Genomic DNA, 14,078 nt, shown 5'->3' on the forward strand with positions numbered 1-14,078 from the left:
CACCATGGCTTCTTAGGGAGCTTGTGGGGAACCGAAACTGGGAGTAGTCGAACCATCGATAAGATCGAAGTCCCAGCAGCCATGCCCAAAAGCGCCAAACCGCCATGCGAACTGGTGCACAACAAGCAGGTGCCAGGTACGGGGTGCGCTCTGACAGGCCCGTTCTTTGGGCGACCTTGCGAGCCGTCAGGCGAGGTCGCCTGATGCCAATGGTGCACGGTAACAAAATCACGCACCATCCGAATCCTGGATGCCGTCATCGGCTGAAACTTTTGGTTTGCGATGCATGCGTTGCGCAAGATACGGCTTCGTCCCGTTGGCCCCGTGGCCCTTTCTGTCAAGCAGCAGGTTTCTTGATTCACGAGGTCAGCAGCGTCACTGGTCAGAACTGTTTCGTCATCATTGAGACGATCTGGAAACGGCACGGACGCGGGAATCATTGCGGCCAAACGAGCTAGTCTTGCATACCCTGGGCTTCTATACGCAGGACCATGCTACTTGATTCCTGCCTACTGGTCCAATATTTCATGGGGGTATCTGTGGCCCAGAATACTTGTATTCGGACAAATGAGAATACGGCCCGGTGGTCGCTGGCCATCCGCGTGGCACCGAAACCTGCCGATCAGTAATGGTGCTGATCCTTCGACTGTCCCCAATCGGACAATTCAGCAGGTCACAGACTATGAGACAAAGCGCAAAAGATCATCCTGATTGACACACGTTGTCCGAGTTCTGGTTGTATAGGCACTTCGGTAAGCAAGTCCGGAAGAAATAGATGGAGTCCACCCCGATTTTCCCGGAAGAAACACCCAGGAATATAACACCAACACCCCATCCTTGTGCTTCTGTCTGATCCCCTTCAGAGAAGTCGAACGAGACAGCTAGTGGCTACTGTACCTACCAGTACAGAGTACATTGACACTATGCAGCGGGGTTCCAGGGGAGCCTCGGCTGAGTCGGGTTAGGGGAACAGCTTGCCCCAGCTTTTCGATCCAGTTCCCGTCGTGGTCAACCGAGACCCGAGTTTGGGGGAGGGGACCTTTCTGGGATGGCTCTTGGGCGTGCAGGACCGCCGGGAAACGCGAGGTCAAGGGGTAGTAGTAGTGCTACCCAAGTTCAGCAATAGAAGTGATGGATTTTCTATACGAAGACTGTCATTCTGCCGAACATATGCCATGCGTCCGTGGGTCCGAAATCGGCGAGCAGACAAGTAGAAGAGTGACCAGCGCCAGCGATTCTAGCTGATAACGACTGACCAGCATCGTTCGCCCCTATCTGAGGAGTGGTTCCCTTATCGCATCCTCGCACGCCGTCGGGTCTCGAGTTCGCGCACAAACCCACGCCCTAAACGACCAAGAGGCAAAAGAAGCGCAAAGAGGACTCCCAAGTGTCTCTGTGATTGCCGTGTTCTGTTCCTAGCAGCAAATGGAATCCATTCGTGCATCATCTGCCTAGCCTCCAAGGCTAGTTCACCGTGCAGCAGGCTTGACCGAATACTACCCGCGAGAGGGGAAGACGGTACATGGAGAGGAGTTCTCATCTGCATTGCCGGTGCGGCCCCTCGTTCCAGGTGGGCAAAAAGGGGGTCGTCAGCCGAAGAATGTTCTCCTCGACGTCCTGTGGCTCTGGAAACCCGGTAGTCTTGATTTCTGGCTTGTGATCAATGCAGGCATGCACAGTGTTGTATGCAATCTCCTCGGGCCTACCAAGTACAGCACTGTGTGAGCTCGAATGCGCCGGCCACGTGGAATTCGATATTGGGGTGAGGCTTGTCAGATGGAGAGAATATCATAAAACACAACGAAGCCTAGCACATCGGTGGCTCGGATGAAGCCAACACATTTATCCACACAGTCGGCCAAAGTCCCCTTCTGGTCTCTCCGTTTCATTAGCCCGCCGTTGCGCGAGGCTGAGGGGGCTTATTTGTCTGCGTCCGGTGTGGTCTCTCCGCCTGCTATTGGAAGCCGAGTCCGATACCCTAGGCGCACTGCCTCGACTCGTCTCAGTGCGCCCAGCCGTCGTTTCTGTCTCGTTATCCTGACGGAAGATTTGTGGTCGGACTTTGGCCTGAGGCTGTAGACGGCATAGCCAAGTCATCATTTCCCTCGTGCTTGTGGCTGCTCGATTTCATCTCGCCACGACCCTGTTCGGAGCTTCCAATCAAGCCTCAGCTAGCTTTGCGGTTGCCTCATACTCCCCTTTTCTTGTCGCTCCGGCGCCACGGACCTTGGAGCTTGTCATGGACTGGTAGGCCATAATACGAAGTCGAGTGCTGGTCACCATTGATTTCCTCCTTTCTAGTTGTGCGTACGTCTTTGCCCCGGGCATTTGCTTGGAGCGAGTACATTCAGGCACCAGCGGTTTCAAACTGCGGTGTTTATTGGGGCAGTCGAGTGCTTAGATCTGAAGCCCAAAAAAGCAAATCCCCCACCTTTTTCTCCCAGGGATCCAGATCCTTCGCAGTTGCAACTGCGCTCGTCTCTGCGTCATTGCTGAAAAACAACACACAATACAAAAAGGCATTGTATTATTAGTGCGACATCTTCCCGAGTCATAATGACCTCGACCACGCAGTCCTGGGCAGCAGCTACGCAATCATGGGCGTCGTGGTTGCTCGATTCCTACGCTTCCTCTGTGTCACCTATGGCCACCGACACCTCCTTTCGACATCACGAGGAATCCAATTCCACGTCAGAATACTCCTCCCATGACGATGGCCAATCGTCCGAGTCCTCCGTCTCCATGTCCTCTGCCTATGGACCCTATGTCAAGACCGGCCGCGGTGGCGCCGGCAACTTCAACTGGCAGACAGACGTCCAGCTCGCCCCGCGATCCACCTCGCCTGTTGACTTGGAAGCGAATCGATCACCACAACCACACTCGTCGCTCGCGGAGCGCCGCAATGTAGCAGCCAGGTTGGAGAGCATCAATACCCGCGATACGAGGCCCTTGCGCCAGAACTCTGCGCAGTATCTGTCCGCTGGCCGCGGCGGCGCCGGAAATTATGTTCTCGCTGACATGAAATCTCTTCAACGAAGCCCGAGTTTGCCGGCAAGTTTCGCATCTCCCGTTCCAGGGAAGCCACCTAGTCCACAGGGTCAAAATTCATATCCCGTCGGAAATGCTGGAAGAGGAGGAGCGGGCAATTACGCAGCCGCCGCAGATGCCAAAGGACGGGGAGAATCAGAAAAGGAGCAAGAAGAGAGACTCGCGGCCGAACAGAGGAGAGGGCAGATTGCGGAAGAAGTGGACGGGCTGCTACAACCTCCCCCGGGCGCTTGGCTTGGTGGCGGACGCAGGAAGAGTGAGTCGATGTATGAAGATGTTTGAGCTCCCTGCAAGATCCTACTGAGAACGGAATTTTTGAGGGACCCATCCGCCAGGGGATCTTACAAGCTTCCTGGACGCCTTACATCGCCTCTCACAGTTGGTAAGACGGACAATCGGAGTCAGCCAGGAACGAATCCCCCGATGTACCTACCGGGGCGCCGCACGAGGCCCAGCAATGGATACGCCTTCCTAAACAGGAATCAGCCTGCTCTGTGCCGAGCTAGACACGCATTGCACTGCTCCAAGATACAATTGTTGGCAGCCGAATACGCAGCTCTCAAGGTCGAGTCCGACAACCAACATGTCGATATGAGTCTTCTACACATATGACTAGCACCGCCTCCGACTCCCCGTCTCTACCAATGGCAATATCTAGCCAATGGGCGCGTACGACATTACCAATTGGACATTTGCAAGGGCTATATGCTTACTTGTCTACCTCAAGTTGAGGATGGTACCGTGACGCTACACTGCAAACATTGAGCAGAGAACTTCGATTTGTACTATCTTAGGAGGTATGACTCCATCTATGGACGGTATTTGCGGAAACAATCGGATGTTTTCCTAGAGGTTCGACTAGAACCGGGCGCTCCTGCGTGCTCTGCCATTGAGCCTGATCCTGCCGGGCAATGCATGGAGTAGCTGCTCTGAAGACCATTCTAGCTAGAGACTGGAGCATCTTCTAGAATTTCCGGAAGTCCTGAGTATTTCAGACGTGGCTTTGGTCAAGTCAGCTCTGATGGTTTTCGTGGAGATGTCTTTTCATTGAATGTATATGGAGACAGACAAGGTCCAACATGAATGGGTCATCACCTCGTTGATTGGAAAGCCTTTCATGTGACTCGAGTGACCACCTCAAACCTATCCGAATTCGCGGTATGTACCTGTTGCCTTGTTCGATAGCTCTTCAACACAGCCTGCAGGCTATGCTCTGCTGCCCGCTATTACTGGCTGCCTGTGGCAGGACGCAAGTGGTGCGCTTGGAATGGCAGGCGGCAGCTGCAGCCACTGCCACCGCCACAGCCGCAACCGCAACCGCAACCACAACCGCAGCACCACACCCAAGGTCGACTTCAACCTGACTTTTGTTGCGCAAGACACTTCTTTCTTCCTGTCTGTTGCTTTCTTTTCTTCGTTTATGCCGTTCCAGTCTTTTTGCGTCCCCCCTTCGACCGGCGTGGATTTATCTGACGGGATTTGTTCCGGCCATTTGGTGGGTTTAGACCGAGGACGACATCCCGCAACAAGGTCGTCGCGAGGCTGAACCACAGAGGTCTCGCAAGCGCTTCTAGCACTATCCGCGCTGAAACAAACACTGATTTCTCACACGGTCACTCAGTGATTCCAATCATCCCGATCGACAACATGCATCTGCTCAGCGTACACTCACGCAGATTAAAGCGGTTCGAAGGCACTGACGTTCCTTTGTATGCCATCCTTTCGCATACCTGGGGGGCTGACGAAATAAGTTTTCAGGACATCGGGGTCTCGGGTGTCGAAAAAAGGTCGGGATATGAAAAAGTGAGGAAAACCTGCGAGATCGCTGCTGCCGACGGATTCGATTATGTCTGGATCGACACCTGCTGTATCGACAAAAAGAGTAGTGCAGAGCTGTCGGAAGCCATTAATTCCATGTACCGCTGGTATCAGGAGGCAGCTTTATGCTATGTCTATCTTTGCGACTTCGGACCGAATTCCGGAGCTTATGAGATATACCCCCAAGATCTTCGCGGTTGCAGATGGTTCAAACGAGGCTGGACTCTCCAAGAGCTGATTGCCCCTCCGATCGTTATATTTCTAGACCAAATGTGGCATGAAATCGGGACCAAGTGGACTCTCAGCAACATGCTAACAAAGATAACGCGTATACCGGAAAGTATCCTCCAAGGAGGAGATCTTGGACTCGCTAGTGTGGCGCAGAGAATGTCGTGGGCTTCTCATCGGAAAACGACAAGGCTTGAGGATCGTGCATATTCTCTGATGGGTATATTTGGAGTGAATATGCCTCTGCTGTATGGTGAAGGCGAAAAGGCGTTCATCAGGCTTCAAGAAGAGATCATGAAAACAACCGGCGACTGCAGCATTTTAGCATGGTATGAAGTTTCCAATGACAGGGTTGCTGGAGCCCTCGCACCTTCACCAGATTCATTTGATCGCTGTACCGACATGGTCTTGGCTGCCCACGGCATAAGCCCATCTGACGTGATTATTGTGGATGGGAAGGGAATCCATCTGAAGGCCTGGTACTGGGAACGGAAACATCCCCATTTCGACCAGTTGCTGGTCTTGCCTTGTGAACTCAAGTCGAAGACTGATTGTGTGGCCTTGCGCGTGCGGCTGTTATCGGAAAAGGAGGCATACTTCGAAAGGGTTGATGGTGGCTGGCAATTTTTCCCGGCACCTTGGGATACTTCATTACGGAGGAAATCAGTATGCATCCGACAGGGATACCATAGAACGAACTGCGGGTCAAACCTATCTCGCGCTGCGGCGTACGGAAACGCGAAGGTGGTCCAGCTTCACCTTGACCAAGCCGCGGATCCAAATACCAGCTTCTATCGAAACCGTACTGCGCTCGAGCATGCCGCAATGCGCGGTCACGAGGTCCTTGTCAGTATGCTTCTGAGAGAGGGCGTCGACGCGGTGTTCGTGAATGCCGATGGAAAAACACCTATCCACCACGCCATTCGAGCTGGACACGAGGCTGTTGTGAGGATGCTCATCCAAAGGCTTCCCCACGTCGATTACCGGTTCGATAAAGGGAAGACACCTCTGATGTTGGCTGTCGAACAAGGTCGTGAGAAGCTTGTCGACATATTGCTTGAGGAAGGTGCAGACCTGGAAGCGAAAGACGACGATGCCGCGACGGCTCTGACAGTAGCTGTCGTGGAAGGGAACGGAAAGATGGTGAGGCTCTTGCTTGAGAGAGGGGCAGACCTGGAAGCCACAACCCGAGATGGGGAGACGCCTCTGGCAATAGCTGCCCGTACTGGGAATGAAGAAGTGGTAAGAGTATTACTCGAGCACAGTGCATATCTGGAAGCCCAAAACAACTCACGGGACACTCCATTGCTGCTCGCTATTGAAAATGGACATGAAAATGTAGTGGGGGTATTGCTAGAAGCGGGCGCCGATCATACTGTCAGAGCGCGGGATGGGCTTACTGCACTGGATCTTGTGCGTGTATCATGCAACAAGGCTATTGTGCAGGTTGTGGCGTCTTGCCCTACAGAACCGTCGGAGAGGACGCGACGACAAGATTTAAATGGGACGATAAAGGACAGCGGAAAACAAGATTTCAATGGAGACGCAAAAACAGGACGCATACGGAAGTCTTGTCATGATGGCTATTGACAGCGATGACTAGTTGCGAGTTCTGTACTCGGTCTTCGAGGATTTCGAACAGTGTCGTCGCTGCATTATTGGGGCAAGAGCTCGCACGGGCGAGCCTGATCGAGCTATCAGCGGTGGAAGCGGTGGAGAGTTGACGGACTAAGGGTATACGTCAGTGTTCTACCCGAGAGAGGTTCTTTTTCGATACGAAGACGACTGCCGCTGGTGATGGGAGGGCCCCTGTAGGTCGCGAATCCAATTCCTCTAGCTGGAAGACGACCTGTGGGGCCTTGGGGAGACGCCGAACAAGAGCTCTGGTGTGCATGGAGGTAGCTATATTTCAGAAACTACAAAGGGAGAGGTAGAGAACGAGAACTTTTTCGGGTCATCAAATCATATATGCGGCCAATATACAGTCCAATCGACAGTCTTAAAGGTACTAGCTGGAAGCGCACGGAGGCCGATGATGTCCTCCAACAACACGTACAAGCGACACACGGTATATAGAGCGCAGATGGGCTGTGTGAAGAGCATCGACATCAGCGGCACCTCCAGGGCGGGGTCCTTGTCCGGGGAGTTGTTGAAGTGCTTGTCTGCCAGCCTGGCCAGGAGGCCTCGGGGGCTTCTTCTGCGCCCATCAACACTAGGTTGGTGTGACTTCTGGGCTTCTCCTGCTTCTTCTTCTTCTTCTTCTTCTTCTTCTTCTTCTTCTTCTTCTTCTTCTTCTTCTTCTTCTTCTTCTTCTTCTTCTTCTTCTTCTCCTCCTCCTCCTCCTCCTCCTCCTCCTCCTCCTCCTCCAGCAGCTACGGCTGTGTGCAAGGATTCCTCTTCGTCTTGATGGGGGTCGCCAGGCGCGGGGAGGACCACCTCGATGACCCCGACGGCGAGCGTGACCGCCGTGGTCAGCGACGTACAGGCGAGCCAGAGCAGCCTCTCGGCCACGGAGGGGAACTCGAGGTTCCACGCCGCCATGAAGATGGCCGCGTAGCCCAGCGCCACGGCCAAGGTGACCGCAGACGCCGCGCGGGACAGCGGCTTGGGGAAGCCGAACGACGAGAGGTTCTGGACCGGCCGCACCCGGGGCCGCTGGCGCACGACGCCCAGCCGGCGCAGGATGTTGACCTTGTACTGCCACAGTTTGGTGGCGTTCCACTCTTCGCGACTCGCAAAGTCGAGCGGCGTGAGCCGGTAAGGCTGCGCCGCGGCACGGGGCCCTTCGAGCAGGATCTGGTCGATGGTGTGCTCGCTGTGCAGCACGGTCACGGTCGAGACGTCCATGGGCTTCTCGCGCCAGCAGATGTTGACCCCCAAGGTGCAGAAGATGAAGCCGATGGTGGTGATTTCGAGGGTTGTCACGGCCAGGTGTTGCGTGGCTCTGGCGATGACGTTCAAGATAAACCAGATGATCTGGCACGACGTGACGAATCTAGGGATCGGATCGACAATTAGTTAGGGAAGACTCGATTTCTGGTCGGTGTGAAGGCTGTTGTGAGATGGGCACTAAACTAACCTCGCCAGTCTGTCGGATTTGTTCTTGTCCTTGATGGCGGCTTCGTTGATGTCGGGATAAGGGATGTAGCCACGCTTGACCAAGTACAGAACTTGTTTGGCGTCCACCGGGAAGGACTTCCAGCCGCTTGGTTGAAAAACAAAGCCGCCCATGTTGGCGTAGAATCCATGCTTGATGGTCCAGCTCTTGTACCCTTGGTCGTGGAACAACTTCATCGAGTCGTAGGCGCGCACGTACTGTCCCAGGGCCAGCATGAAGATGAACTCGGGGCCGAGCATGGACAGGCAGACCATGTGCCACTTGTCCCAGAAGAGCTCCCTTTTGCTATGATCGGAACGGGGAACGTTGACCCATATCGAGGACCAGCTGCACAAGAACACCGTCACTGCGCAGGACAACACCAAGTCGAATGTGCCCCGTCCGTTTGGCTGCGAGACCCAGCCTCGCACCAGCGTCGTGTCGCTGGCGTTCATCGTGGCATGAGGGATGGATGCTTGAGAGGCGGACTTCTCGTCTCCATCATTGCACAGCGGATACTGCGATATAAAGATGCTTTCAATCGGGGGAGGGCAGAACAGCGCCAAAACAGCCGCCGCCTTACCGTGCATGAGTAAAATTAGACTGAAACTCTTGCGCTTCCATGCTGTTGCTCGTAAAAGCCATCTTGCAAGGGTTAGTGGTTCATCGGGCGACGCCTCGCAGCAGCTAGCCGACGCTGTCCTTGAGAGGGCGTACACGTACAAGTACTCTTCACGGATGGTTGGAAGGATGGTCGTACGCCGTGTCACGAGAGTCTGCAGTGCCCATCGGGTGGCATGCTGACTTCGGACTAGCACATCATGTAGGGTCGAGGGCTGTATAGAGATATGAGGACATGATGGAGGTTGATTGAAGTCGCTTGGCCCCCACGCGGCCCCCTTTTGTACATCTGCGCTTCTGCCCAAATGACCCACCGGAAGAGGATTGCGCAGCCAACTGCCCAACAGTATCACTGAAACTGTCACTTCTCGATTCCTCAAATGCCCAACATGCGCCGACCTTAGCCAGAATGGCTTCACTTGCTTCTCTCATAGGTCAGGCGTCTACTTCTTTCTGAAATCCTTGTGCAACTCTTGTGCACCTGGTGGTTTGTTGGATTTTACGACGAAATGGCGGGCAAGTACTTCCAATGGACAGATCCCCAGTCCATCCAACTGACAACGCAGGCACAGGCCCAGCGTCACACCGTTTCAAGCTGCGTTATGCGGCCGCAGTCTTGTCCGCGCTCTTTGCAGCACTGTTCGGTGCGCTCAAGTCCTACCACCACCTTACCTTGGCCGGTGGCTGACACACGGATCTCCCAGCTGTCATCGCGAACAATGGCACCGAAAACCCCTCTGTGCAAGAATACTACACAAGCCTGGAGTCGTGGTTGGGTTACTGGGTGCTTCTGGGGAACACTCGGCACTGCGGGCTCTATCCCAAAGGCCAGCTCTGGCCATTCCCCGTCAGCAAGGCCCAGCGAGCGATGGAGGATCAGCTCTATGCCAAGCTAGGCCGGTGCTGGTTCCGGATATGTCGCCATGCACATGGCCGAGAAGGGCCTTGTGGTTGAAGCCGTTGATATCACGCCCCTCTACGTCGGGGACGCTCGGCGGAACGTCGCGGTGCGAGGCCTGCAGGACAGAGTCTCCATCCGCCTGGGCGACTACCACAATCTGACCGACTTCCCCGATGGCTCGTTCGACGGCATCTACACTATGGAGACGTTCGTGCACGCGGACGACCCCGTCAAGGTCCTGCGAAACTTCTACCGCCTCCTCCGTCCCGGTGGGGTGCTCGTGCATAACGAGGCTGACTTCAATCGGAACTCGGATCTCTTGCAGGATGTCCTCCGCCTGTCGCACTGCCAGAACACGCTCGAGGAGGGCGCGCTGACCCAGATGCTACAAGAGGTCGGGTTCAAGGACGTCGAGCTGGACGATCTGACCGACGAGGTCCTCCCGCTGTGGAGACTGTTTGGTGTTCTCGGACACGTGCCCTACCGCATCTTGCAATTCTTTGGCCTGCACACGCGCTTCACCAATCTCAGGGCCGGCGTCGAGTCGTATTTGCACTGGGGCGAGGGACAGTACATCTCAGTCAGGGCGGTTAAACCTTGATGTTCGAGTCATCTTACCCATGACTTCAGTATTTGCATGGCTCAAAGATAGCCTGTGTCTAAAGGTAGAGCAAACACCCTTATGAATGACCATTGCCTTTTGGCCAACTGTCATTGTGCCTTGGATACCACAGAACCCTTTCCTCGTGAGAACGTGCCATTTGTTTTCGACATCGGTTTCCCATCAAGCGAGCAGAGGAATTGCTGACTCTTTGCAAGCATTTGATTGCCTGTACTAGATAGCCCCCGGTGTGGCCAGACCCTGTTCTGGGTTATCACATCTCTTCGGAGGCACAGGTTCAAATCTAGCAGATGAAATGCTGAACACTGCAAGTGTTGGATCAGATAGCCTCTAGTGGCTCGGGATCGGCGCAGAATGGTTACGAGCTCACAGCTGCAGGTCTGTCTTCAACAGCCTTCGCCTCAGTTGAACAATGGACTAATTTGTGTGCACAATCCGACTAAAGCGTTGTTTCTGGACTGCAGCGTGCTTTATCATTGACAAGTATCCTTTGATCTATGACAGTGTTTTGCTATGCTAGAAGAGCTCTTGCTTCGGTGGGATACAAGTTCCAGTCTTCTCACCACGGGTACTGGGTCTCTGGTGAAGTGGTGAAAGTCGCATGCTGCCCATTCTTGTCAGTGTCAACGATTAGTCGACATGCCTCGAGCGCCCCATCGGCAGCTTTGCCGGCCTGCTTGTTGTACCCGTTCAAGTTGGTGGCCCTGTGGCCTGGGCAAACCATGTTGACCTTGAAGCCCTCCTTCCCCAGCTGAACCGCATACAGTGCCCCGACCATATTCTCTGCGCATTTCGACACTATATATCCCTTGATCCCGGGTGCATTTCCCAACCCGTAGTATGGGAAAGAAGGGTCCAGAGCGAGTGTGATAGAGCCGAGCCCGGAGGACATGAACAGGAGCCGCGGGATCTGGGCCTTTCGCATCAACGGAATGAATGCTTCCGTCACGCATGCGGCGCCGACGGTGTTGGTCTGAAGCACTTGAGTCATGCTCTCGCGGAACCCCACGTCCTTGACACTACTGATTCCGGCATTGTTGAGCAGGACGTCAAGCCGGCCGAACTTCTCCTCGACGTATTTGGCAGCTCTGGCAATGGACTCGTCGTCATCGACATCGAGCTCGAGAGGTTCGACCGAGGTCCCTTGGGCCAGATCTGTTATGCTGCTGGCTGCCTCTTTTCCTCGTTGTAGACTTCGGGAGCCGAGCAGGATGTGGTAGTTGGCTTGTTCAGCGGCCAGCTTCTTGACGCACTCATAGCCGATCCCTTGGTTGGCGCCTGTGATGAGGACGACAGTGTGATCTGCTGTGACTGATGATGACATATTGGGGGTAATAGCCTGGACAGAGAAGTTGAGATCTCTGCTCTGCTGGCTTGTCTATTAAGAGGTTGTTCTCATTCTGCAGAACATCCTGCGCTTTTGTACTTGGTACCTGGTCGCTGCTGGTCTCCCGTCGGACATAGCGTATCCGGTGGACGTCGGAGGAATGTCGTCCCGCATTAATACTGCATCTGCAAGGTCTTTATATGATCTGTCCTTGATCGAGCCTTGCGACTGAAGGTGATACATCGGCTGGGAAACAAAGGAAGGGCACTTTGGGGTCGCGATATGCAGCTAACGTCTAGTTGCGCGAGCGGGCCAATCGCATGTCGCGGGCTTAAGAGGCGGACTTACTGAATTCGAGGCTCCGTCGCCGACTTCAGATTCCCCAAGGTTTGGTGGCTCCTACGAGGCACGATGTGGCAACATGGGCCTTGAACTCAATCTTCGGCCGGTTCGTCCTGCAGAAGGTCGACGGCTGCCGAACATGTCTTTGTCGTTTTCAAACCTGCCCCCATCGCAATTCGAATCCAGCGCAGCCATCCAGGACAGCTGACCCGGAGACGGAATCAATCACTCCCTTCACGGATTTGAAAGCAAGAGATGGTCGAGGTCTTGGATCCTCCTCAGAGCGCGACAAGGGTCGGCTCGAGAAGGCGCCGCGGAAGAGCCTGTATCACATGCAAAGTCAGGCGTGTTCGGTGCGACTACGGCCAGCCCTCTTGCAACCGCTGTCTAAGCACAGGCCGCAAATGCGACGGCTATCCAGCGCCCAAGGCAGAGGGACGCGATCCGCCTCCCGTGGCCGTCATGCTGGTAATAGACTCTCCCATGCCCACGCAATGCGACCGCGAGGCCGTGACGGCGTTTAGATTCTTCGTTCAAGTCTGTGCCCCTGGCATGCTGAACTACGGGAGCCACTACTTCTGGAACGAGCTGGTGCTGCAGGCCTGCCATGTCGACGAGAGCATCAAGCACCTCACCATCGCGGCCTCCAGGCTGGGGTCGTACCGACTCCTCCAGCCCTGCAAGCCGCCGTCGGACAAGGACACCGTCTTCCTCGCGCACTACGGCAGGGCACTGAAGCTCCTCAGCCGAAGCAAGAACCCGGACCCGGGCTTCCTGCTTATGGCCTGCCTCCTGCTCGTCCTGTGTGACGAGTTCCAAGAGAATTCGTTCGCGGCCATCCAGCACCTCATCGCCGGCCGAAAGATCCTCGCTGCGTACAGGCCAGCGGCGGCATCGCTTCACCGCAGTAGGAGCACCAGTAACAACGCGGCCATTGCAGAACTCGACCAGATCTTCTCGAGGCTCGAGCTGCACACCAGCGAACTGTATCACATAGCCCGACCACAGTCGATGTCCTGGTGGTGCAAGGGAGACGCCGCCACGGACAGCATCCCGCTGTACCCGCAGCTCGAACCGCTCCAGCTCTGGGCGCGCATTGAGGAGGCGGCGCGAGCCCTGCAAGGACTTGCCTTTGAATGCACCTCGGCGCAGCTGGACGGCGCGCCCCCGCAGACGAGATTCCAGATCGTCCCGCACCTCACCGCCCGCCTCAACGCGTGGCTCGACGAGCTGACGGCCTTCGAGTCGGACATGTACGCCCACCTCACCGCGGCGATGCTAATGGACCTGCACCTGCTGCGGACGTACCACCTGTGTCTGCACGTGCTGTCGCGCTGCGGCCCGTTCAGGCAGGAGGCGGCCTTCGACGCGTATGCGGGCACGCTCGAGCACGTCGTGGTGAGCTGCAGCCTGCTGGTCCAGCGGCGGCGCACGCGGCTGGTGCCCGCCCTGTTCTTCGTCGCCACCCGGTACCGCAACGCCAGTTTCCGCCGCCGCGCCGTCGACCTGCTCCGCCAGTGCGGCCTGGACGGCCAGATCCTCGCCCAGATCGCCATGAGAGTCGTCCGCGTCGAGGAGGCCGGCCTCGCCGCCCCGATCGTCGGCTCCGACGTGCCGGCGAAGAACCGCATCAGGCTGGTCGACGTGGGCTTTGACACCGCCGGGACCGGCTCGTACCTTCTGCGGTTCACGCGTCATCCACACCGCGCTGTCGCCGGCGAGGGTGGCGGTGACGGCGACTGCGAGAATGACAGGGACGGAGAGAGTGTCCCGCTCGAGCATACCGCCCTGTCGACCCAGGCCTGCTGCTGGGCGGTTCCGCCCCAGACGTCTTCCCACGCGGTGAGTTCCGTTTTGTCTCCTTCGTGTGTGCATGTGTGTGTGTTTATATGTGCTAACTGATGACCCCTTGCAGACCGGACTTCTCGATGCTGTTCTGAGGTTTGACTTTATGGCGTTTTGGAACCAGGAGGACCCGGCATTCACCCTCCCGGCAGGCTTTGGCCCAGTATGATTTCTATACCTGGGCTGTACCGCCAACTAGGAGTAGATTTATATTCTTTTGTTTCTTCTA

At 55.7% G+C, this 14,078-nt stretch overlaps 6 protein-coding genes across 8 annotated transcripts; 4 read left to right on the top strand and 2 right to left on the bottom strand.

Annotated features, from left to right (window-relative positions):
- Positions 1-2,556: 2,556 nt before the first annotated feature.
- Positions 2,557-3,330, top strand: PV07_03286 (uncharacterized protein; the record flags this gene model as incomplete). Its single annotated transcript, XM_016389991.1, has 1 exon — positions 2,557-3,330. One exon carries the CDS (start codon positions 2,557-2,559, stop codon positions 3,328-3,330), a length of 774 nt encoding a protein of 257 aa, XP_016251893.1.
- Positions 3,331-4,695: 1,365 nt separating this feature from the next.
- On the top strand, positions 4,696-6,684 carry PV07_03287 (uncharacterized protein; the record flags this gene model as incomplete). Its single annotated transcript, XM_016389992.1, has 1 exon — positions 4,696-6,684. The coding sequence occupies one exon, from the start codon at positions 4,696-4,698 to the stop codon at positions 6,682-6,684; it is 1,989 nt and encodes a 662-aa protein (XP_016251894.1).
- Positions 6,685-7,056: 372 nt separating this feature from the next.
- Positions 7,057-8,646, bottom strand: PV07_03288 (uncharacterized protein; the record flags this gene model as incomplete). The annotated part of the gene is made up of 2 exons (XM_016389993.1): positions 7,057-8,089; positions 8,174-8,646. The coding sequence occupies 2 exons, from the start codon at positions 8,644-8,646 to the stop codon at positions 7,057-7,059; spliced, it is 1,506 nt and encodes a 501-aa protein (XP_016251895.1).
- Positions 8,647-9,204: 558 nt separating this feature from the next.
- On the top strand, positions 9,205-11,801 carry PV07_03289. 3 transcript variants are annotated; one of them, XM_016389996.1, is made up of 4 exons: positions 9,205-9,328; positions 9,385-9,456; positions 9,517-10,378; positions 10,533-11,801. In XM_016389996.1, exon 3 carries the CDS (start codon positions 9,736-9,738, stop codon positions 10,312-10,314), a length of 579 nt encoding a protein of 192 aa, XP_016251898.1. In that variant the 5' UTR covers positions 9,205-9,328; positions 9,385-9,456; positions 9,517-9,735; the 3' UTR covers positions 10,315-10,378; positions 10,533-11,801. The 3 variants fall into 3 exon arrangements, with proteins under 3 accessions (XP_016251898.1, XP_016251897.1, XP_016251896.1); XM_016389995.1 differs by having other exon boundaries at positions 9,517-11,801; XM_016389994.1 differs by having other exon boundaries at positions 9,385-11,801.
- Positions 10,895-11,833, bottom strand: PV07_03290 (uncharacterized protein; the record flags this gene model as incomplete). The annotated part of the gene is made up of 1 exon (XM_016389997.1): positions 10,895-11,833. The coding sequence occupies exon 1, from the start codon at positions 11,657-11,659 to the stop codon at positions 10,895-10,897; it is 765 nt and encodes a 254-aa protein (XP_016251899.1). The 5' UTR covers positions 11,660-11,833.
- Positions 11,834-12,058: 225 nt separating this feature from the next.
- Positions 12,059-14,018, top strand: PV07_03291 (uncharacterized protein; the record flags this gene model as incomplete). Its single annotated transcript, XM_016389998.1, has 2 exons — positions 12,059-13,846; positions 13,920-14,018. Exons 1-2 carry the CDS (start codon positions 12,260-12,262, stop codon positions 14,016-14,018), a joined length of 1,686 nt encoding a protein of 561 aa, XP_016251900.1. The 5' UTR covers positions 12,059-12,259.
- Between the last annotated feature and the right edge of the window lie 60 nt (positions 14,019-14,078).

This window comes from Cladophialophora immunda (assembly GCF_000835495.1).
Source record: "Cladophialophora immunda strain CBS 83496 unplaced genomic scaffold supercont1.2, whole genome shotgun sequence".
Lineage (NCBI taxonomy): Eukaryota > Fungi > Ascomycota > Eurotiomycetes > Chaetothyriales > Herpotrichiellaceae > Cladophialophora > Cladophialophora immunda.